This window comes from Aedes albopictus, chromosome 2, assembly GCF_035046485.1.
Source record: "Aedes albopictus strain Foshan chromosome 2, AalbF5, whole genome shotgun sequence".
Taxonomy (NCBI): domain Eukaryota; kingdom Metazoa; phylum Arthropoda; class Insecta; order Diptera; family Culicidae; genus Aedes; species Aedes albopictus.
In genome coordinates, this window is record NC_085137.1 from 484,811,840 (window position 1) to 484,837,668 (window position 25,829).

The 25,829-nt window shown below is 39.8% G+C and overlaps 1 protein-coding gene across 1 annotated transcript in view; it reads left to right on the forward strand.

Moving 5' to 3' along the window:
• Positions 1–25,829, forward strand: part of LOC109399288 (uncharacterized) — a 691,732-nt gene that overhangs the window by 662,638 nt on the left and 3,265 nt on the right. The window contains exons 6-7 of the mRNA XM_062854141.1: positions 17,370–20,191; positions 20,256–20,654. Of these exons, the coding sequence (XP_062710125.1) occupies positions 17,370–20,191; positions 20,256–20,654 (3,221 nt within the window). The remainder of the gene's footprint in view (positions 1–17,369; positions 20,192–20,255; positions 20,655–25,829) is intronic.

The window sequence follows — 25,829 nt, forward strand, 5'->3', positions numbered from 1 at the left end:
TTGTGAAATTAACACAAGCTGTGGCTGCTGCGCTCGAGTCCCGAGTGATTTAATTGAATGAGAACTTCTCCCCGGCCCCGCTGTCGCCGAAGTTCAAGTGAAGTTCACTTTTGGTACGGTTAATATTTATCCGAACTTTGAGTAGTAAATTCAAAACAAGTTCGAAACAAGTTCGGAACGGATGATTTCAAGTTGTTGGAATATCTCCAAATGAACTATATTTGAGTTTTAAAGGCACGCAAAAGTTCAACATGAGTTCGGTTAATATTTGATTGAACTCTGTTTTAAAGTTCAACATAAGTTCTTCCTGAACCTTTTTTCGACTTTAATGTCGTTTCGAAGAGATGTCAGAAGCTTGTACATGTACTTCCAAGTTCATAAACAATACATGAGTAACTTTTTGGAGAACTAAGGTCAACGAAACCGTAATTGAACCAAACTTGAACTTCTGAGTTCGTTCTTCAAGTGGAATCCGAACTTTTGGTTGCTTGGGATACTATCAAAAAAAATCTTAAAGAGTTCTGATAATATTTTCTCAAGTGAATTTGCCAGCAATTTCCCCAATAAAAGCTCCCTAGTGTTTATTTTCAAGAATATTTACAGAAATTTCTCCAGGTTTTGTAACCTTTCTATTGGATCACGTTGAAAACGTAAGTGTACGGTTTGGGTCAAAAATGACCGGAATGCAAAAATGTTAATTCACCAAATCTGTCATTTCCTACAGAGCTCTAACTAGAAACTTCCACAGGAGTAATCCTCTCAAGGGTTCATTAAGACAACACTACTCATTATAGTCGGTCACTCTACAAAGGCAGTTCGTTAGTTTGCCATTACAGCTTCTGAACGTGTTCTCATCGCCACAGAGCTTCGCTATTTACCGCACAAGTTTGATATTAAGGAGATTTTTTTGAGCAGAGTAAATAGCTGCGTATGCAATGATGCTCTGTTTTTTTTTAAATGTTTCGCAAAATTGTGAATGAAGTCCCGGCGGTGATCGCTTTACGCCGTTTAGTGGATCCCCTTATTGTTTTTTTCGCTTACCAGATTGTCATTCGGAAAAAGGCATTAATTATAATTGAAACTATTCACTTTTTAACAGAAAAAGTGGCTTTAGTTGGGACGATGAAAATAGAGACTTTATAAGGAGTGACCCGAAAATAGTGACCAAATAGTGACTGCAGTTATTTATCCAGGAATTATTCAAACTATTTATCCAGGAAGCAGTGAAGTCCATATCATCAGTATAACAAAGAGAAAAGGAAAATACACCTCTTACGATGTTGATTCCAGTACGAGCTCGTCTCTTTTATGTGGATTCACTACTGAGATGCAGCTGCGTGCAAATAATCTGAGCCAAAATAAATTTGTGTTGGCTTTCTAAGCACCGGACTACACAAGAATGTGTTGAGAGAGCTTTAAAATTCTCTCCAGCGAATGTGTAAAATATCACCCCAGTGCGCACCTAGTGAGGATTTTGCGCCAGAGTTTGCACTGCAGTGAAACGCTGAAGTGTTCTCACCCCAGTCAGTGCCACCGTGGTGCGGATTCGGTGATTGCTGAGTGAAAAAACCCGAGAGAGCACGTGAGAGCGATGCGCGCGAATAAGTGAGCCACACTCGATCCAAGGCAAACGAGCAACGGACCACACCAGCACTTGGTTTACTCACAACCCAAGACACGAGAAACTGGCTTCTCGGTGTGGTGAAAAATACTTGCATCCTCAGTGTGGTCGATAAGCTTACATCCCAGTGAATCGCTACGATGAAATATAATCTATGCCAGGAACTCCTCTTGGGGATTCTGCAGGATTGCTCTGTAGATTTCCCTAAAGGGCTTCCTTTATGGATTTCCTCTTGGAGCTACAGGAATATCTCTGGATATTTTTTTTAAGGAATCTCTCTTGTGATTTCTTTCAGAATCTTAGCAGAGATTCTTCTAGAAATTCGTGCTGGGAGTTCTCCTGAAATTCATACTTTGTTTTTTCTAGATATTTTTACTGGGATTCCTCAAGGAATTGCTCCAGACATCCCCCAGAAGTTTTTTTTTTCGGAATTCATGGATTTCTCCAGGGATTTTATCTGGAATTCTAAAAGTGATTTCTTCAAATTTTAATAGTACTATCACTAGGAACTAGATTTTAGCTCGAGCTCCTCTAGAGAATCTTAAAGAAATAACTCACGAGATTCTTTCAGAAATTTCTGTAGGGTCTTGTCTTTTAATTCCTCGGGAAATTTCTCCAGGTTTTTTTCTCAGGGATTCGTCCAGAAGCTTCACCAGGAATTTCACCAAGAACTTCTCCAATAATTCCTCTTGGGATTTATTAGAGGTTTACCTAGGGTTTCTGCCTTAAAGATCGCTCCGAAGATTTTTCCAGGAATTTCTCTATGAATTTCTTCAGGGATTCCTTTAGAAATTGTGCTACCTGTTGTGAGTAGCGTGCTTTCCCGTTACTGGTATAACCGCTCCCAGTATTAAGTGTGCGTCATGGATACGCGGTAGAAAAGTGCTCTAGTTTGGAAATCAAAGCAGAAAGGCAGTGAAAATGGAGACAGTTCGGGGAGTATAACTAATAAAATACATGTCGATCAGATGTTGGTTTATGTTCGTTCGTTCGCTAACTAGTAACGCTTTCGCTTCCGGCTCTGTCTTCTGTAGCCTTCAGACCACAATTACTATAAGCAGCAAGAAGACTGTATTGCAGTAGGGATGTGACGAAAAGAAGTAAAAGTTCTAATAGTTCTGCGGTAAAATACAAGAAAAAACATTTCTCATGCTGTAGCACTTAATACTCGTTTTCAAAATCCCATTTTTTCTCACTGTATAATGTAAACATGTAAACAACAAAAAAATAATTCAACAAAATCGCCCCTAATTCGATTAGTTTTGACCAAACATTTGTTCCTGGTACTCGTGTGCGCCCTGATGGGAAACCGCTGAGATCGGGTTGTCGATGAAGGCTCGTTATCGACCATGCGTCTCCTCCGGAAGAGTGCGGTTCCGTACGTGGAAATCGATGAACTCGCTTGTTGTACCGCAATCGTGCTAAAACTCCCCCAGCAGCAATAGCAGCAGCATTATGAACTGTTTCCAACCTAAACCCAATAATAAATCACTTTAATTAGGGAGACGAAATTTGCATATTCAAATGATATTTATGGCCGAACTGTTGGCCGTTTTGCGCGCTGCGATGCGAAATCCGATTAGCGAATGGGTCAAAGGTAGCTTATTGTGGAGGTAGTTTCCCTCTTGTGGACTTAGTGCCGGCCTCTGCTACAGTGTTTCCCTATCAGCCCACCCCCGCACTTCTTCATACCCACAACAACAGTGTGCAGTAGTGACAACAACGAACGACACCCAAGCGATCCCCCGGCGATGTTGCTGTCCGATTGTCGGCGCAGCCATTTGTTTGCTTTACAGTCTATCCATTATGTTAGTCGGAGCTACTGGTGTGCTGCTGAGGGATGTCCCGGTGCCGGTCTCAACAGTCAGTCAGTGTGTGTACAATATTTGGGTTATCATGATTTGAACCGAACGCCGCCACCGTCGCCGCCCACCTATTGCAACTTGTTCGTCAACAATCGGCTTATTATAATGCTCCAGCTCCACGAATGTGCAATTCCTGATGCTGTCGATGTGTGAACGGCTACTTCAGGTGAAGCCGCGCGCGGATGAGGTGAGGAATGACACACCAAATACACGGGCATCTGGGAAAACAATGGTCAATTGATTTTCCACTTGTGATCCGGATTCCCGGCTATAACCGGTTGGTAGATTGTAGTATTGAGCTCTCTAAACGGTCACTGCTGCTGCTGCTGCTGCGGCTACTGGAGATAAATAGATATGCCCCGCACGCGTCAATGCCAACAAAGCCGTCCGGAAAGTCAAGCCGCTTTTCGTGATCAAAATTGATAACGTTGATGCCTTTTATCGGAAAGAATGGATGTAGCGGCTTTGGAGTGTTATATCGGATTACATTTAGCTGAATGGCATACAATGAGAGTAGCAGTAATTATAATTATTATATATATATATTTATTGCTACCAGAAAATTTTGAAATATTATCTTTAATTTAAAGTATTTCTATCAAGATAAACTATATTATCAAGTGTATTTATTTGAGGCTCAATCGCTTTTGGTACTTTACGGAGCTGTGTATGTGTATCGGGGTTAGTAGGTGCTTTGAAGGATTGACATGGTAAGGACTAGGGGTACAAAGACATGTTCGTGTCGATTCAAGGGTGGGTCACGACAGTATTGAATAAAAAAAAATTAGAGTATAATTAGTTTCAGAAATTACTACGGGTGAGTCAGTTATAATAAATTTCCATCGAATACCTTTGTTCGCGCCCAGCGCATCCCGAAGAAGTTTGTATTAGCGCAGTTACCTGCGAAATAACGACAACCCGGATCAATAACGTTGTTAGTGACCAACACTCGACATATGCCCAGACAACCAGTAATCGTAAAAGATGTTGCATAAGATGATAAAGTGGAGGCCATATACGTGCATGCCTCCATTTAGGCGCATGTAAAATGTACGCATATCGCCTCCACTTTAACATCCTATTCAACATCTTATACGATTACTGGTTGACTGGGTGGACTCTGTGGCGTAAAGAATCCCCGAAATCCAATGAAGCCAGTATCGATTGGAAACCAACTAATAAAGAACTCCGAACATTATCAAGCTATTAGCAATAAACTAAGTTCATAGCAGCAGACGTGTTATTTGTACCCGCCCTTTAAAACCTGAAATTGGTGCAGGTGTTTCTTTCCCTCAGTTCATTTACAAACGTTGGATTCACGGCCGAGCCCAAACAACCTTACTACTTTACAAAGTAGATAATTTCAGACTATGATGTCCTACTGCTAAACTCTAGAGAAAACCACAGATTTCCAGAACTTTTCCGGGGATTATAATGTTGTCCAAATGTTTAGTCAGGAATATGCTTGAAAATCTTTCCAAAATATTTCCAAAATTGCTCTTGGATTTGCTTCACTTTCCAGGAATCATCATTGCGTTCAAGAGTCATCAAGAGTTTCTGCCTATTTTGAACCTTAATGCTTGTCTTTGGCTATCATAAGTTCCATCTGAGATTCATCTAAACAAGGGCGTAGCCAGCTTTTCGGTCAGGGGGGTCAAGCACCCTTAGCAAATTTGTACCTACTAGCTTTTATAAAAAAAAGACACGGACAATGTCTTCAGCTTTCGGCTGTACAGACTGTTTTAAACTTAACATTAGACAAAGGACAACGGAGCATGCATCAGTGGAAACGGGGAAGAAACTATTCTCACGAAAAGTTTCAACGCCCGAAGCGGGAATCGAACCCTCACCCCATAGCATGGTGCGATTATTAGCTTGGTGACCCTAACCGCACGGCTACGAGGCTCCACAGCTGAACGGAATACGATGAAACTGAATATAAAAACATTATATTCTGAAAGCATTATTAAACCCGTCACGCTGTTGTATTTTGTATAATAAGTTAAAAAAAAGCTCGCATGATCTTCATAAATCAACGTGGTGCTGGTAGCGGTGATCAATTTCTGGAAGATTAGAGATATTTACTTAAGGGTTATTTGCAGTTCAGAAGAAGTTCCTCAGCCTCGATTCATGGGAAATTCTTTGCCTGACCGCTCCCCCAAACCAACGCGATTTTCGACCGCGACAGCGATTTTTCAGGCGAAGGTACTTCTAAGCCGAACCACACATTTTCAAAAGCATAAATTACAAAAAAGTAAATTTCGAATCGTGCTGAAAATTTAATCAATTATTTACACTCAGTGAGTGATCGATCGTTCAAAATTTCAGCGTTAGGCGATGTTTAGTTTTTTCAAGTTGTGCTTTTGAAAATGCGCATCATGGCTCTAATGTTTACTCACCTGAAAAATCGCTGTCGCCGGCGACTGTCGCGTCGGTTTGGGGGAGGCTTGAATCGTTTAAGAATCTGTTTTTTCTTCGATCGCAGTGCACAGTTGCAAATGTTACTAAAATTCAAGTATCTTGCCCTTGCGTTTTGTTCAACCAATTTCAAATCTTTTTCCATAAATTAAAAGCTAAATACAATACCATTCGAACATCTGAATGCAGGTTTTGCGTCAGATTGATGAAATTCAAGATATTGGCGAATTTTTAGGATGATCTCCTCAAATTTTAGCAAAATTTCCAAAAATATATGAAGAAATGTGTTTTTTCTCAATAAGAAAAAAAAATAATCTAAAAATTCTTTCTCAACGTTTATTAGACATTACACATGTAGACGAATTACAGTAAAAAATTCAGCTCAATCGGAACATTGATTACGGAGAACGAGATGTGTGAAGTGAGCGACTTTGCTTAAAAATAGAACAAAAATCGATTTCAAATCATCAACCTTGTATGGAAAGTCGAAAAAGTTTCCGCTCTACTGTATTGTTTTTTCCTTCACGTTTTCGAACACAGGGCATGATTCTACACCAAAAATGATCATCTGCTAGAGTATTTCCTGGAAGAATTCCTGGAGAAGTCCATGGTATTTCTGCGGGAATTGCTGAAGGAATCTCTAGAGGAATTCTTGAAAGAATTACTGGATGAATTTCTAGAGGAATTGAAAGAGATTTCTATTTCTGTTTCTGTTATATTTTTATTCCTGAAAAAAAATCCTGGAGGAATTGCTAGCAGAACTCCTAGAGGAATTCCGGGAGAAATCCTTGAAGGAATTCCTGAAAAAATCCCTGGGGGAATTCTTGCAAAAAATTGTGTAGAAATTCCTGCATAAAATCCTGGAGGAATGACAGAGGGAATTCCTTGAGATATCCCTGTCGGAATTGCTGAAGGAAGCCATGTTGAAATTCCTGGAGGAGGCTCCAGAGGAATTCTTGAAAGAATTACTGGATACATTTCTAGAGAAATCTCTATAGGAATTTTGGGAGATTTCTATTATATTTCTATTATTTATCTATTCTGGAAAATCCCTTGAAAAAAACGTGGAAGAATTTCCAGCGGAATTTGTGGAAAAATCAACGAAGGAATTTCTGAAGGAAGCTCGGGGGGAATCCTTGAAGAAAATAGTGAAGAAATCTCTGGAAGAATCTCTAGATGAATTCCTAGAGGAATACTGGAGAAATTCTTGAAAAATTCCTGAAGGTATTCCTGGAGATTTTCTGGAAAAAATTCTGAAGAAATTCCTAGAGGATTTGCTGGAAGAATCCTTAGAGAAACTTCTGGAGGATTTCCTGGAGAAATCTTCTAAGGATTTCCTGGAGAAATTCCTGGAGAAGTTGGAGGAGAAATTTCTTGAGGAATCCATGAAGGAATTTCAGGAGAAATTCCTGGAGAAACGCCTGGGGGAATCCCTGAAAAAATCCAGAAACTTGAGCATTTTGTATGAAAAACAGCCAATGTGCACTTTGTGTGTTGCCAATGTGCCCCAGATGATTATTCTGATATATATTAGATATGCCTTCCGAGTATAATTAACAAATTGTTTCAATGATTTTTGCAAGACTTTCTAGTGATATTCTTACTAGAGGTCAGAGAAGATTTTTCTGAAATTTATCAGAAAGTTTCTTTGCAATCATATAAAGATCCACAGTAAGAACACACAAAGGATCATCAGGAGGAGTACTGAAAAAAAAAGTTCAGGATATATCCCAAAAACAACTCATTGAGAAATATCAGGAGATCATTTAGAAAGAATCCATCAAAGAAATCCGGAAAAATAATCCTGAAGGAAATCTAGGAGAAATTTCAGAAGAAATTCGAGTAGAAACCCAAAAAAAAAAACTTCTTTATAAATTGCAGAAACATATTCTGGAAAGAATAGCAGAAGATTCCCACAAGGAATCCCAAAAACTGCAAAATTTCCATATATGGAGAACGAGGAGGAGTTTTCAAGAAAAAAATGTTCTGAAGTATTCCTTGATGGTACTCCAAAGAAGTTAAAGAGTCCAAGAAAAATCTACTGAAATTTCAGGAAAAATGCTTAAAAATACGAAAAGCAACTGCAAAAAATATCAGAAAGGTATAGAAGAAATTGGAGACAGATTTTCTTTAAAAAAATCTGGAAAAAGATTTATGAGAAATCTGAGAAGACCACTTTTTGAGAAATTCTAGATGAAAGATCCTTGGGATCCCAGAAAGAAGTTTCAAAACAATCTGAGGAGCTAGATCAAAGAGAATGCTAAAAAGTACTACTGAAGGAACTCCAGACAGATCACGGATTTCCAAGAGGAACTTCTGCAGAAACACCTTGAGGGATCTCAGATGGTACATTTGGGAGAATCGTAGATGGTACCTTTACAGGAATCCTAGATGAAATTTTTGGAGGGACAATCGAATAAACTTCCAAGAAAATCTCAAAAAGTTCTCCAGGGTCGTATAAAAAAAATCAAGAGTAATTCCAAAAACATACCAGAGAAAAGCCTATGGAGATCTTAAGGTTTTTTTTTGTTGGGAGTCCTCCCGGAAAAAAGATTTTCTTTCCAGGAATCCTTATATTAATTATGGGATGGTTCAAAAAGATTCTTCTGAGGCTCTTCAAGAAGTTCTTTCTGGCATTTTTCCACGTCATTTTTGTGTAATAATATTTATAATTTATTCATTCCTCCAAGTGCTACTTTAAGGATATTTTCGGAAGTTCCTACTGATATTCTGGTATTCTGAGATTCCGTCAAAAATAGTTTATTATATGATTCCTTAAGAGTTCCTAAGATTCTCCAAGGGATTTATTCTGTATACACTCAAGAAGTTCCTTGTTGAATTCATCCTGAAGATTTTTCTAGTATTCCTTCAGTAATGCCTTCTGGTGTTTCTTAAGTAGCTCCTTTTGTAATCTTTGAAGAATTCACAGAAAGAAGTCACAAGTGATCAACTGGAGGAGACCGAGAAGAAGAAGAAATTCTAAGAAATATCATGAAATGAATGGGCTGAAATCAATCCTTAACCTTCCGGAACTCGCGCGGTTGACTACCTGCGTCAGCACCACACTAATGCTGAGTACAAAAAGCGAGATTTTTTTGTTGTACAAAATATAACAGCGGGATCGCTCGAGGGTTAAGGCATTTGGCGGTAGTAGTTGTTTACCAGTCAGGTTTTAAATGCATCTCTTGGTATGAACAGTTTCAATTAACTTGTTTCTCAATTATTTAGAATTTTGAGGATCTGTCATGGTAGAATCGATCCCCTACAGATACATTTACATTCTCTTTGAAAGAAATAGCTAATATTACAATAAACTGACTGTTTGTTGTCTTCACGGAAGAGCATATTTTCCCAATAAAAAATCCCAGGCTATTGGTTCACAAAGACATCGCATGAGCAACAAATTGTGTCTTGAGCTGACTGTCAGAATGTCGTTCGAACGACGAAAGCAGCAACATTTCAAATAAACGTTTGTCTATTGAACGCTGTCCCCTTACCCTTAGATTGAAATTTCCATCTGTCGGTGGTGTTGTAGTTTGTTCCCTTTTATTGAAATCCGAAACTTTAAATGCAGCCCTGCAAGCCCTGAAGCGATCGGATGGAGTTTGCACATTTCAGTTTGAGTTGAATGTTTTTTCATTCTTCCACGCCTGAAACGTTCCGAAATTTTCATTTGGTGAAACGCAAAAGCGAACCCATTCAAGCGTCCGATTCATCCCTTTTCTGTCTCTTATCTTAACAATGTTGAATCAAAGCAATTTCGAGCAGAAAATCCCCACCAGACGCAGCCCAGAGATAGAGCTGAAACAACATCATTTATTTCAATACCCCTCCTGCTGCTGCGTTGTCGTCATTCTTTCAGTGTCCTGCCTCGCGTCGAACCCTATCCCTAATCACCTTCCGCCGGAGTTGGCACTTTTCAACCCAGAAAAAGGATTGCCGCTCGTTCCTCAGCTAGTAGCAGACGACTCTCGGCCAAGCAGTGACGAAGCGATAAAACGAGATCCTAGATCTGGACCACCCCCAACGACAAGATGACCGACGACGACGACGACGACCGTCTTGGTCCTGGATCCTGAATCCAACAAGGCATCAGCAAACGGAAATTGGAATTGCAACAGCAGAAGCAGCAGCAGCAAGCCGATTCCCTTCAACAAGCTGGAGCTGGAAAACTGAAGAATTCGAAAATTGAGACATATTGAATAGCACCCAGGAGTGGCATGTGCTTTCCTGCTCTGCTCGAATCATTCTCTCGCCTTCTCCATACAACTGTGTGAGGGGGGTTTCGTAGAAGGAGCAAAACTATCCTTTGTTGCTCGACGACGACGTGCCGAAGGAGCAGGACCATGGGGCGAGATGGGAGGTTCCCGGAAAACGATAAAACAGTTTTACATCATAATAAATCAATCAATTTAATGCCTTGTTGCAACCAGGGGGATCACCTTTCCTGCTGAGAACACGGTTCGTTCGCTTCCGAACCCATCCTCAGGATCGGCAAAGGCAAAGGTATCCTACCTCACCGCACCAAAGTCGGGATGAAAGGTGAAGCTGGAGCAGCGGTTACGGAATGAGACAGCTAGCTGGGGCACTAGTGAATTGTTTTACGGTCGATTGGGGCCAATAGCGAGAACGTTTATTGAATGTGGTGGCGATGGATGCTTTCTGGACTTGTTGAGGGAAAGTTATGTCTTTGAGGATGGATGAAATTCTGGATTTTAAAATAACTTAAGGGGAATTTATTTCATGCCAGATGCAGGAAGCAACGACACATTTTTTTCCTTATAATTACCAATGCTTATGAATCATAGAGTATATAAATTGTGTCACCTCTAACACTATTCTTGATGAGCGAATGAAGCATTCGCCTCCTCTGGTCTAAGTCCTGGGCCCACCGTTCAACAATTCCTCAAAGTGCTCGTTCCATCTGGCAGCTACCATACCCAAGTAACATTGTTTGGGTCATATAGACTAGAAGTGGTTCTGAGAACCATCATAAAACAAAAATAAAAAGTATAAGGTTTTGTAATGGTTCTCAAAACCTCTGCCAGACTTATAAGCCTTAAAAATGTTGTTTGGGTTGCTTTCTCTGTCAGCAAGTTTCCAACACGGTTGTTGCACATGACGGGTGAAGGTGCTGTTTTCCTCCGCTCGCCATTGACGGTTTCGTAAAACCTTTGCATATCATTCTGGTCAACACTACTTGCGCCTGAGGAATCACATTTTCCTCGCGCTTTCTTTTCTTTTCGCGGTGAATTCGTCCGTTACCCTTTGGCACTTCTCTTCGAACTACCCGGGTCGTCTTTCGGCAATGCCTATCACTTCCCGCACAACCATACTCACCGCTTTGTGGATAGGCTCTCACAAAGTGTTGAGATTATCGCTCTCGTTGATCTCACTTATCCGTTTGTCCAGCTTCTGGTGATAGTTATCAGTAGCGATATTTAGAGGCAGCTATCGAATGAGGAATCTGGAAACCTGGAACGATTTTCGACTTGGCAGTCACAATTGCAATCAAACGATCGGATATTCTCCTTTATCCGACGTTTCGATGTTTATTACATCTTCTTCAGGAAATTAAAAGTGTTGCGAAAGCGATTAACACTTCATTCCCTGAAGAAGATGTAATAAACATCGAAACGTCGGATGAAGCAGAATATTAGATCGTTTGATTGCAATCGTCCCAGGTTACCAGTAGCGTCGACAGAAAACTACTGGACGTTGAAATGCATCGGTCGCAGGTTCATGGAGTTCGACACCATTTCTGCTTCTTTATGGCTCGACGTCTCCACTGGGACTTGGCCTACCACGCTTCAACTTAGTGTTCTTTTTGAGCTCTTCCACAGTTATCGGTTGAAGGGCTTTCTTTGCCTGCCATTGCCTGAATTTGTGTATTGTGAGGCAAGTACAATGATACACTATGCCCAGGGAGTCGAGAAATTTTTTCCGACTGGAGCGGGAATCGAACCCGCCGTCTCCGGATTGGCGATCCATAGCCTCAACCACTAGGCTAATTGGAGACCCCATTTCTTATTAGGTTTTATTAAAATCTACACGGCCAGTGTTGCCAGCTTCTACATGAACTATGTGTTATAATATGACACAAAAGATGCTTATCGATATTGACTTAATCTTGCCTGAAGAATCGAATCCGGCGTTTTGTTTCAAAACTCCTTTGATCGATTTTTGACATTTTGCAGTATTGCCAGTTGCAGAGATCTTTTTAAAGAATCGAATTTTATAAAGACAAGCAGGTAAATCTAGGTCTTCCAAAAGTTCGAAGGATGTTTTTAAGAGTTCCTCTTGTGATGGCTTAAGGAAGTCCCTTCATGAAACTTTCAGAAATTTCTCTAAGGATTCCTTCTGAAATGTTATCATGTAATCGTATACCTTACTTTACTTTACTATTACTTTAGAAAATCCTCCAGTGATTGCTTCTGCATTTTTTCCAAGGAAATATTCCAGAACTTCTCCAAGAATTTCTTGAGGAATTCTTCCACGGAATTCTTCTAAATTTTCTCCAAAGATTCCTGTAGAAATTCTTTCTGACATTACTGATGTTTTTCTTAACAAATTCTTCCTAGGATTCCTTCAGGAATATCCCCAAGTAGTTCTCAGAAATACCTTCAACAAGAATGCAGCAGAGCTTCAAGCTTTTACTCAGAAGCTCATCCAAGATCTGCTCTAGGGAATTGCTTTAAAGATTCAACCAGAAATTCCACCAAGGATTGCTTCAGAATTTTTTGCTAGGAATCACGTAGTAGTTTATCAGAGGATTACTTCCAAAAAAATTCAAATGATTGCTTCAGAAATTCCTCCAAGGGCCCTTTAGGAACTTCTGCGTGAATTTCGGCGAGAATAAGACCAGAGACTCATTCCGGAATTACTTTCCAGATTTCCAATAATTTTTTCACAAGCTTTCTTCCGGGAGTTTCTCCAAAAATTCTTCAGAAATAATTTCAACAAATTTCTCAGAGTTTCCGTAGAGGATTCTTAGTACGGAAATTTCTCCAAAAATTTGTTCAGTAAATCTTGTAAGAATTGTTTAAGCATTCTTTGAAAAATTCTTGCACGGATTATTTGGCTTCTTTCTTCTGCTTGCTGCATCTTTCCAAAAAAAAATCCAAGTATTTCAAGAATTCCTCCAAGAGTTTATAAACTAATTTTTCAAGGTTTTTTTTGCAGAAATTCCTCCAAAGATTTTTTCCTTAAACTCTTCCAAGTATTCATTCTGGAATAACTCCCAGGGCTGCTCCAGGACATCCTTCAAAGTTTTTTTAAGGTTTACCTCCGAACATCATTTTAAGAATTTCTCTAGAATTTGCTTTAGTAATTCCTTCAGTATTCCAAAAAAAAAGTTCCTTCAAGGGTTCCGTCTTAGTTTTTCACCAGGAATTTATTCAACAATTTCTTCTAGAATTTCTCATTTTTTTCGGAAAATTAATTAGGGATTCCTGCAGAATTTTCTACAAGAACTTGAGAATGAGAATTCCTCCATTCCGGAATTACTTTCCAGGACTTTTTGAGAAACTCCTAAATACAAGGGTTCTATTAAGAATTCCTACAAAGATTTATCCATGAAATCGATCAGATATTATTCTTCGTCTAATGGATCCTTCCGTCTAATGGATTTTTTCCGATAATTTTTGTGAAAATTCTTCCAGCAATTGTTTGGTAATACTTTCAAACATTCTTTCAACATCGCTTAGGCAACAACCCTCAGAGTTTTATCAGAAAATTCATAATTCCTCAAGCACTTTTTCTGATTTCTTCCAGCAAACCATTTACAAACTATTTCTTCAAAAAATCCATTCGATTTTTTATTGCCTCTTGTTGATTTGATTTAGTAATTCCTTACGGAAAGTCCTTCGGCAAATATTTTGGAACATCTTCCAGAAATGTCTTTGAAGTTTCGTCAAAAATTCTATTGGGTAATTCTTGAGCATTTTTTTTATTTCCTTGTTTAGTTTCTGTAGTAAATGTTTGCTTCTGTTTACACTTATCACCAGTGGATCACGTACGTTGACTACTTGTTCCATTTCCGATGGATTTCAACTCGCTGATTCCGAATCTGACTCCAGAATTGCTGTAATACGTAAAGTTTTTGACAAAAATAGGGGTTTATTCACAAAATTTAATGTTTTCATAGAAAATAAAATACTATCTTTATAATTTTATTCTTTTTATCTGCTCATCATAACCAATATTTAATCAATAGGTTGTTATTTACTAAATTATTAGTATTGTCTGGGTTATTCGTCCAGAAACTTGTTCGATAATTCTTCCGGGATTTTTTTAACCTTTTTTTTGAAAATTCTTCTATTATTTGCATAGGGAATATTTCCATCAATTCCCTCAGCTTATTTTCCGTGATTTTTTTTTGGTAATTTCTTTGGAATTTGCTTCGGTGGAATTCATTCGACATTCCTTCAAAATTCTTTTTGGAAATTACTGTGAGAAATCTTCCAGCAACTTATTCAGAAATGTCTTTGAGAGTTCCTTCAATAATTGGCGATTCCTATGGGATTTGTTTTGTAAATTTCTTAAAATTTAGTCGAATGTGACTATGACAATTTATTTTTCAATTCCTGCTTAAACAATTCAAGTACTTTTCATTTGTACGGTAGTTACGCTTAACTTTTTTCTGGCAATAACTTCCGGAATTTGCCTTTTTTTGATAATTCATCAAATATTTATTTAAAATAATTTACAAATTTCTAAAGAAAATTCTAATAAAATGCATAATGAAAATGCCGGGAATATTTCTATCAGAACTCCCGAAGGAAATCCCAAAAAATATTCGAAGACCCGAAAGAGGTACTAAACTTTTTTTTTAGAAATAACCGATTGAAAAATGCTTTTACCGAAAGATTTTTGATGCAAAAACTGTGCATTATGACATTCAAACTGTGGATCATAATTTGCAAACATCACAAGACGTTGCATTTAAAGTGGGAGGGGGGTTCTCAGAAATTGCTACGAGCCATGTATTAGGTATGGAAAATAGGCTACGTGGGGGGAAGGTTGACACCCCTGAGCCAAAAGATGCTACATCATTTGTGGATGATCCCAAAGTAGTTGTCGAATGGATTCCTTAACCCTCCTTAGGCATTAGGGTCATTTTTTACCCAAACCGTACACTACGTCGACGAGCTGCTGCCAACGTGATGCAAAAGGAAGATTAAGAAATAGCCGGTTTAAGAGTTCCCCAGAAGAATTTCCGGCCAAATGCCTGCATAAATTTCTGAAAAAAATAATCACGATATATAAGGCCGTTACAAATATTTATTTCACTTTTTGTCCCACCACTCTTTGACCGGTCGAGCGGGGGGATAAAAATAATAAAGCATTTAATTTGAAAAATATTAAAAACTCATCGGATTTGTTAAAGAATTTTAAGCAAGACCCGAAATTTTGATAAATATTTTTTTAGCTGCCCCCTCAAAATGCGAAATCCAGCCAAAAATTTTTGAAGGGGGGGGAGACAAAAAGTCAAAATAAAATTTGTATCAGCCTAATTGAAAACCTATAGCTGCATGAAATCTGAAATAAATTGCCCAATGAATTGATTTTCGATTACCTGCATTCATTTACAAAAGAAGCATGCAGAAAAGATGATGAACAAATCTCCAACAACAATTTTTGAGGGATTTCCATAAGAATTACCGAATGAAATTTCTTGAGAATCAACCGAGTTTATAGCTAAAAGGCTTGTCTATGTATTTCTTTAATTAATTGTTGAAAAAAAAAAATTCATAGAAATTGCCAAGAGAAACCACAGCAAGTAAATGCTAAAGGAATCTTCAAAGACATTGTTGAAGGATACAAAAAAAAAAAATGCTGAAGGTTTGGCCGGATCGACCATTTCTAAGGGAATTTCTAAGAAATCCTTAAAAAATTGTCGAAACAAATCCCAAACGAGTAGCAGAAGGATTTTCCAAACAAATCGACAAGGAGATTTTTCAACTGAGATGCCGAAGGGTTTTTTGAAATGATTAAATTGCTGAAGGATTTCTCAAAAGAATTGTCGAAGGAATTAAAAAAAATACGTTTGAAATCTCGAAGCAATGTTCGCATCAACTCCCAAAGAAAAATTTGAAGAAACTGCTTCCAACGGAATTTCTGGAAGAAAAGCATTTCTGAAAAAAATCCCTTTAAAATTTCCGAAGGAGTTTAACCAAGCATTTCATTATTGAACGATTTCTCAAAATAATTGCCGTAACAATTTTCAAAGAAAATGAAGAATTTTCTTAGGAAATGGTCAAAAAGTTTCCTACCGAAATTCCGAAGCAGTTTCCGAAAGAGCTGACGAAGACATTTCCAAAAGAATACCCGGAGACATTCTTGAGAAAAAATGGTGAAAAACATTACAAAAATAAAATTAATTTCCAAAGAAATTGCTTAATACATTTTCTAAAGAATTAGCGGGAAAAATCTAAAAGAGTTGCATTAAAAATTCCCGGATGATCGCTTGAAAAAATTGCTGCGGAAATTTTCCAAGCGATTACTTAAGCATTCCCCATATAAATTGAAAAAAAAAATCTTCAAAAATTGCCTGACGGTTTCTCAAAAGATAAGTCGGTTAGTATCTGAATAATGCATGTACCAAATTATTCTTGAATGGAATAATCATAGGATTTTCAAAAAAAAATGTTTAAAAATTTCCATATATTTTTTTAAGAGATTGACCAAGAAAAAAAAATTAAAAATGACCGAAGCTCTTTTTGTTTTTTGTTTTTTTTTAAATGTGTATTTTAAGCTAACTCTACACTAAATGATCGAAGTGATTTCCGAAAGAATTTACAAAAACACTTCCCACAGTATGCCCAAAGAAAAAAAAGTACAAAAAAATATCGAAAATAATCCAAATGAAATTGCCTAAGGAGATCTTGGGGAGATAAACGACGCTTTTTTAACTAGTTGATTTTTAGAACATTTCAGCCGTTTACAAAGGGTATTGTTGTGAAATAAACAACTCTAGCCTCCACATTGCGCGTAAACTTTAAACTAAATTAATTAATTATCTTCTGAATAGCTTTTTCGAAGACATCATCCCTCTAATTGGTTCAGACCACCAGATATAGATATATTTCATCAAATAGGGTTAACTAAAGCTCTAATGTTTTTTTTTTCAATCAAAGCTTTATATACAAACTTGGTGTCCTCTTTGGTGTCCTCTATGATTTCCCTTTTTTAGTAAAGTTTCATCATATATTCATCATAAATTCTAGAGGGTCATTCATAAATGTACAAGCTTTCGTTAATTTGATGCTCTAAGATACGAATGCAAATACGTTCAAAGCCGCAGACTCCGGTCTTGCGTGACAGACAGATAGCTGCATAATTACCGTAACATGAGTCTCCGGCTGCTTATAAGCCCTTTATCTCCGCTGATCGATTGCTTGCTCCATTTTTTAAAACACGCCCTTGAAACACTTGTTCTAAACTCTACCTCTCTTTCATTTCAGACCTGTCACCATGGAGTGTTCGTCGCCGAACCGGACCGCTTCGGCGCAGCTTCAGCGAACGCACCTCTCCTCCCCGCGTAACCTCCTTCAACGGTACCGGCGATCTACAGCAGCGCTCAAAGTCCAGTTTTCTCGACACGATGGCACTGCGAGGAAAGCAGACTCGAGCGGACGCCAGAGCTGCCTTCGACGAAGAAACCCTATCTTCATCATCGTACAGCTCGTCTACCGGGAGCTCAAGCGGTACGCTAACCAATGGAAGGATGCGACCACGAGTCCCTCCGCCACCACCGCCTCCAGCCAGTTCAACCGGGTCGTCCTCACCGGATCAGCAATCGATCAGCAGCAGTGAAACCGAAACGGCCACAAAAAACGGAATCAAGCCGCCCTCCGATCAAGATGACTCCAACGTGTACGAGGATTTTTGCTTTGACCTGAGCTCCGGATCGGAACGAAGCAGCGGCCGAAGCTCAACCGCCTCGAGGACCGTAGTTCAGGTTTCAACCCCTGTCCTGACCATCTTCAGTAAGGATGCCGTCCATCGACTGGAGATTCGCCATGAGGACGAAGACAGCAGCTACGAATCAATGGGCCAGAAGAAGACATCGATCATGATCACCGGCGACGATTGCTACTCCACGGTCAACGTGGATGACGACAACGAGACTCCTCTGTATCAATCATCCGTAGTCGTTAACGACGTTTTCTTATCTCCTGGAATCCTCCAAACTTCATTCAACACCGTCACGATCAGCGTCAACTCGCCGACATCCACCCTCCAACATCCTCGCAACAAGCGATCCGATCAGGACGAGCTGATCTCCATCAACAACCAAAAGAACACCTTTCTCAACGGCTCTAACTCAACCTCGATCATCCCCATCGGAGGATCTACGTCCGTCACGGTAATGACCCCACCAGACACCTCCGAGCCAACAACTCCCCCAAAATCCACCGGCAAAACTCTCATCAGCTTGGACTTTGATCGCAAACTTTCCAGCTTGCGTGACTCCGCCACCGGACCGGAAAGCTCCGTCGATGAAGAACCAGATCAGCCTTCATCCCCATCGACCCCATCAACCACCGCGAAAGACACGATTTCGATAGTTCCTAACGAAGAAAATTCCAAAGATAGTAGTGATAGTTTCGAGATGCTCCTGCGTAACCCGGTCGAGGCGGTCAAGCGCAATCTGGTTCCGCATTTTTGCGGTAAGGTCAAGGAACTGGCGGGCGGTGAAGTTGTTTCCGGTGAAGTAGTCAGCCCGGTTGTCATTCGCCGGCAGAAGAACCCCGATGGCCATTCGAAGGTTCAGCGGAATAGTTTTATAGCGAAACTGTTGGAAGATCCGATGTTGGGTCACTTGGCCGAGGGGTTGGATTACGATCTGGTGGCGAAGCTGATCGAGAACTCGTTGCTGAGATTGAAGGAAAGTCGCAATCAGCTAGACATGAGTGGAACCAAAGACCAGGATGACGTTTCGAAGATGATCGAGGAGTCGTTGATGATGATACAGGAGGAACGAAGCAAGCTGGAGGCCAAGAAGGTGGAGAAGGACAGTAAGAGGAGTAGTATCAGTTCGGGCAATAGCTACGGATCTGCGGCTTACGAGCTGATGGAGTTTGATGCAACTGGTGATTTGAGTGATTGTTATCAAAGCTGTTCGAGTGATCTGACTGTGGATGATGATACGAATTCTTCTAGGAGTAAGTTCTACCAGATGCTGGTGGACGCAACGCTTAGCGAGATCGAGATTAGCACGGCGAATGATGACGATCATCACTATGAATCCATAAGGTTGAACAGTGATCCTATCTATGAGGAGATCAGTGATATTCCGCCTCCCCTTCCGTTGACTGCTCCGCCGATGGTCGACGACATCGACCGCGAAAAGCGGAATGCTCGATCGATCTTCGAGGGGGCATCCAAGTATGACATCCTTTCGTACTTGGTCGATGCTAAGGAGCGTGGAATCGCTCAGGAGGAAGCGTACAGCTTCCAATTCGGTAACGCCAGTGACATCATCTTGGAAGAAGAAGAAGACGAAAGCATCACAGATCTACGTCATCACCAACGGCAGATCTCCGATATCAGCAGTCGTCTATCCCACGTGTCCAACATCAGCGACTCCAGTGAAGACACCTCCCTCCTGTCGGCAAATCTCGCTCAGCGGAAAGCTTCCGAGATTGAGCGTAACGACTCCGGAGTGGGATCGGAAACCAGCAAGACTTCTCGCAGCAAGTGGCAGAATCCTTCATCCTCCTTGATGGACAAGATCAGCCCGATCCACCTGTGCGAGGACTGCGACGGACCGGTAGAAACTCAAATCACCGAATCCGGCGTGATGTACGCTCCGCTGGTTTGCCGAAAGTGCGGTAAGAAGCGAGCCGAACGCAAGGAGATCATCACCGAAATCGTCGAAACGGAGGAAAAGTACGGCCGCGATCTGCAGATCATCCTGGAGGAGTTCTACCAGCCGATGCTGGTGGCCGGGCTGCTGAACCAAGACCAACTCTCTGCAATCTTTTTGAACGTGGAAGAATTGCTCGAGAACAATCAATTTCTGGCGGAGCGGATGCGGGACGCGCTGGACATTGCCACGGAACAGGGTGACGAAGATCTGCTGACGGTGAACGTGGGGAAGGTGTTTTTGGAGGCGGCTCCGATGCTGCACGCTTTTGAGAGCTATTGTGTGAGGCAGGGTGGAGCTAGTTTACTGCTGGCGAACCTGGAGAAGGAGAAGGAGCTGCTGAGGATTTTCTTGAGGGTGTCCCAGATGGAGAACGCTGTTCTGAGACGGATGAACTTGAACTCGTTCTTGATGGTAAGTATGATCGTTTGAAGAATGAGTGATCGCTGAGCCCAATTAATCACGATCTTCGTTTTAGGTCCCAGTGCAACGAGTGACAAAGTACCCTCTCTTGCTTGCCCGGCTGTATAAGGTTACTCCAACACACCTGGAAGGCAAGGAACAGCTCAAACAGGCGCAAGAAAAGATTGAACTTCATCTGAATCACATGAATCGAGAAGCGAAGGACGTCCCAACGAAACTGTGGCGACGGATCTCGTCCTCAAATCCGGGTGGACGGAGGTTATCTTGTGAGCTGGATATGATCAACATCAAGCTGCGAAAGATGGCAATAGATGTGCTGGAGTGGAACACGGAAGAGGTTCGATTCGCCATTGAGGGAAGGCTGTTGTTTACGCAACCGAACGATGGCAATTGGAAGAAGAGTCGAACCATCAAGCTGACCTCGATCAATGCCCTGCTGGTGACCAATGGAAAGGTGAGTTTATTTCGTGGATGACGGGGAGGTCGAAAATGACAAACTTCAGCGCTGGCTGGTAGACACTTCGTGACTACCCAAGTAACAACCCAGACAACCAGTCATCGTATAAGATGTTGCATAAGATGTTAAAGTGGAGGCGATATGCGTACATTTTACATGCGCCTAAATGGAGGCATGTACGTATAAGGCCTCCACTTTATCATCTTATGCAACATCTTATACGATGACTGGTTGTCTGGGAATTCCATTGCTGATTGGTTTTGTTTGATTTTTATTAAGCAATAATTAAAACTCACAGTTTTATGACTGCTTTTATGAAAACCATTGATAAAATGTTTTATAGTATACTTGAAGATATCCATAAAAACATATTTTCAGAGTAAACAAAACTTTCCGATTTGTAAACCTTGTGGCAATCATTATTACCACAATAAAACTGTCAAAACTCTCAACAGATGGCGATCCGTTCGATTAGTAACGACATCTGTTGGTGGAAAAGCAGAAACTACGACACTGATAGGTTTATAGCGATCATCATAAAAGTAAACTTGCTTTCGTTTTATTTTCGCTGATTATGGTCGTCGCCATATTGAAGAATTAGCTTACGTGAATGGAAAATAGTTTTGCTTAAATTAGCAATGAATTGATAGTTTGCCACCATTTTCATAACATGCTCACATAAATAAACTCTCTCTGCTGAGTTTTATTGTGATTCGAGATAGTTTTACTAAACTCACAAATTGATTTATTTCCTACCAAGATGATAATATTCACTATTTTCGAAGCGCATTAATTTAATGATTCTGCAACCCCAATAATCACGGTAAATTCGAATGCGCATAAGCCTACCAGCACAATAACTACTTAAATATTACTTTCAAATAATCGCTTTCTACTTACGAATGATGTATCCTCCTGAACTTTACGTGCCTTCGAAGAAGCATCTCTGCATCTTGAGCTGTCATAGTTTTTGTTGAAAAAAAAACAACAACAATCGAGAATGGAAAGTTTTTCAAATAGGTTTTAAATTTATTGCTACTCTTAATGCGGTTTACAAAACCTCTCTGAGAGTGATCCACTTAGCCGGAAGATGCTCTTAAAGAGGTTATCAAGAGGTTTTGTATGATTCAGTTTTATTGCAAGTTTTATAAAATTGGTCATGAAGATCTCTTGTAGAGCCGAACAAAACTTAAAATGTTACTTGGATAAGTCCATCAGCCACTTCACTAATACAACATTCCTGGTAACTTATGGAATTATAAGAAATGTGATCTAAAGGAGAGTTAGTAGAAACAATAAATCTTGGACCTCAAAGACATTCAATTAGGAATGAACAAAATGTATGGTAAAGCTCCCAGGAGAAATTTTAACAAAAATTCCTGGCTAAGCAATAGGGTGATTTCTCAAGTGGAAAGTGTTCCACTGGTCGAAATATGTAAGCTATGCAAAAATGAGGAGTTCCCGGATTTTTTTCAAAAATCCTTCCAAATTTTCTCTAGAAATTAATTCCGAGATCCCTGTAGCATTACTCCTTCCAAGATTACCCAGAATTTTTTCCTGAGATTCTTCCAGGAATTCCTTCCGTGATTTCTCTAGATTTTTTTTCAGTGCTCCTTCTAGGATTTCCTTCTGTGATTTCTCAGGGAGCTATATTTGAAATTCTATTTGGGATTCCTTATGAAGTTCCCTCTGGGGTCCTTTCCGAAGTTTCTTCTGAGGTTCCTAATTGATTCCATCTCATGAACTTCTTCCAGGATTCCTTCTGAGATTCCTTCTTTAAACTTTAAACGGAATCCTCCGGGAATTTCATCCGAGATTCTCCTAATAGCTTCTGAGGAACACCAGAAAAAACATGCTGGAGTATTTCCTCAAGGATATCCTGTAAGAACTTCACGAAGAATTCCATAAAAAACTGCAGGGAAAATTTATTATTAAATACTTTCTAACAAACTCCTGGATGATCACCAATAGCAACATCTGAAAGAATTCCATAATGAAAATCCAAACAAATTCCAGAAGAATCTGCAGGAATTCCAAATAGAACTCTTGGAGAAAACCAGAAAAAAAGTTCTCAAATGAATCCTGGAAAGAGTTCCTGAAGAAATCGTGGAAGCAGTTCGTGAGAGGATAACAGGAAAACTTCCCAAAATGAGTTCCAAGAGGAATCTCAGAAAGAGTTCATAAACCACGTAGACCAAAATTTGGCCATCTCAGACCCCCCCTCCCCCCTCGTAGACTTTTGTCCATACAAAAAAATAAAATTTGTATGGAGCGTAGACTTTGGCCAGAACCCCCCCCCAAAAGTCTACGTGGTTTATGAACCCCAAGAAGATCCTGCAGAAATCCGCAAATGAGTTCCTGATGATTTCCGGAAGCAGTTTCTGCTGGAAGCCCAGAGAAAAATCTCTTAAGATGATTGCCTGATGGAGCTACTGTAAGAATCCTGGAAGTAGTTCCTAGAGGAATCACGGAAAAAGTTCCCGGTAAAATTACTGTAGGAATACCGGGAGAAATTCTTGGAGCGATCCCCGAAGTAGTTCCTAAAAGAATTCCGGAAGAAGCTCCTGGAAATATTCCGAATAAGCTTTTGGAGGAATACTGAAAGAAGTTTTTGTAGGATTCCTGGAAGAGTCTTAGAAAGAATTCCTGAAGAAATCCCAGAAGAAACTACGTGAAAAACCTTGCATAGAATTCCTGGAAAAAAATCCCTGGGGGAGTTTTCGAAACAGTTTCTGAAGGTATTTCGGAACGAATTCCTAAAGCAATCCCCGGGAGAACTCTTGCAAAAGTCCTGGGTAAAATTTCGGAAATTACCGGGAATACCTTCGAGAAGTAAAAAGAACTTTTGAAGAGATTTTGGGGTCTGGCCAATCTACCATTATTGATATTATTATGGTAATCCTGCTAGAGATGCGATTCATATGACGTGGTTGACGAAATTATACTGAATCAAGATGAGGTAATGTGATTGAAATTGAAATGTGGATTAGTGTATGTTATGAAATGTACTACTTTATGACTTACTGGTGGAGTTTCCCGATTTGCTCCTACAGAGATTCCTCCAGATATTCCTCCCGGGATTCCCCTAGAAATTCCTCAAAGAATTCGTTCTGAGATTCCTCCAAGACTTGGTTTCAAAATCCTTGCAGGATTTGATTCCGAGGATCTTCCAGGAATTCGTTGAAATATTTCCACCGGAATTCCTTATGCGATTCTCCCAAAATTTCTTCCTGGAATAAAGGATTGCACGTATTGTACTCAGTTTTTGTTCAAATGAAGGCTGTTTTAAAATAGTTGGAAAAACGTTTGTACAGCATCAAATTGTTTGTTGAGCTCATTCTAGGATACCTCAAGGAGTTCTTTCATTGTTTTCTTTTATAGTCCCTGCTAGATTTCCTCGAAGACATTCTCCTGAGATCACCCGAGATTGCTTCAGCAATTAATCCCGAGCTTCCTTTAGGAATACTTTCAAGAATTCCTTTCAGAATTCCTCCACGATTCGTCCTACAATTTAAACTGGGATTTCTTCACGAATTTGCTCCACTTTTCATTCAAGAAATCCTTTGGATGAATCCTCATTCATAACATTTTAGCAAAATTTCTCCAAGAACTTCTACTGTGATTTCAGGAGGAATTCCTTTCTGTAATATCCGCACATCATTCTGCAACTCTTGCGTAACTTCATTCTCAAAGGAATGCCTTATGGAATTATTCCTGGAGTTCCGTATGTACCTCTACTATGAGTTTCTCATACAATTCATACAGGGCTTCCTTAAAGTTTTATTCCAACAATTTCTCAAATAATTCCTTCAGCAAATTTGTTAGAAATTCCTGCAGGAGTAACTTTTATATTTCCTCCAGTTGGCTTTGATTGCGTACAACTTAATGTCAAGGCAGAACTGTCATCAACTGTCACTGCAAACCGAACTGAAAATCGCACATTGATGCTGTGGAGTAAATATCCAAAATACATCTACATAATATTCATAAGAAATTATAGCTGAAATGTTTTGAAAATTAAGAATTTTTTCGTTATTTCCTGGTTCCTGTGTGCATCCTTTTTGAATTATCTTCCAATAATATTCGCTGAAGGAATTCCTCCACAAATTCTTGAAATAATAAAAAAAAAACACATCACGTAATACTGAAAAAGTTTTTGGGTACATCCATGAAAAGATGTTTGAAGGATCTCCGAAATTTCAAAAGGAACTCCTGAATGAATATTTGAAAAGAACCTGAAATGAATTTCTGAAGAAATCACTTGAGAAATTCCCTGAGAAATCCCTGGAAGACTTCCTGGATAAATCCCTGCAGGAAAACCTGGATGAAACCCTGTTGCAATTCCTACAGGAATGCCTGGAGGAAGCTCTATAGAATCCCTGGAGGAATTCCCGGCGAAATTCTCGGAAAAATCCCTGGAAGAATTTTTGAAAATATACATGGAAGAATTCCTGTATAAATTTGGGGAGGAATACCTAGAGAAATTTCTGAAGAGATCCTAGAAGAAATCCTACATAAATTTCTGGAGGATTTCTTGGAGAAATTCTTGGAGAAATCCCAGAAGGGATTCCTAGAGGTATCCTTGAATCAATTCCTGAGAAAATCTCTAGCAAGAATCCTGGAGGAATGCCTGGAGAATCTTCTGAACAAACTCCGGGGGTAATTCCTGGAGCAATATTTGGATGAGATTCAGCCGGAATTCCTGGAGAAATTTCATGGATAAATTCTTGGAGCAATCCCTGGAAGAATTCCTGAAGAAATCTTCAGAGGAATTCTGGGAAGAACTGCTTTAGAAATTTCTGAAAAAAAATCCCTGAGAAATTTTAGGAGGATTTCCTGGAAGAACTCTTGGAGGAATCCCTGAAGAAAATTTTCTGAAGAAAGTCCTGGAGAAATTGCTGACATAATTCCTGAAGGATGTCCAGGAGCAACTCCTGGATAAATTCCTACAGAACTTCCTGGAGGAACTCCCGAAGAAGTTATTGCATTAATTCCTCGAGAATTTCAAGGAGGAGTTCCTTGAGAAATTCCTTAATGAAATTTTCGAGGAATGCCCGGAAGTTTTTCTTTGGGAATTGCTGGGGGAATCCTTGATGAAATACCTGGAGGAATTCTTGCAACAATTACTGAATAAATTTCTGGGGGAATCTCTAGAGGAACCCTGGAAAAATC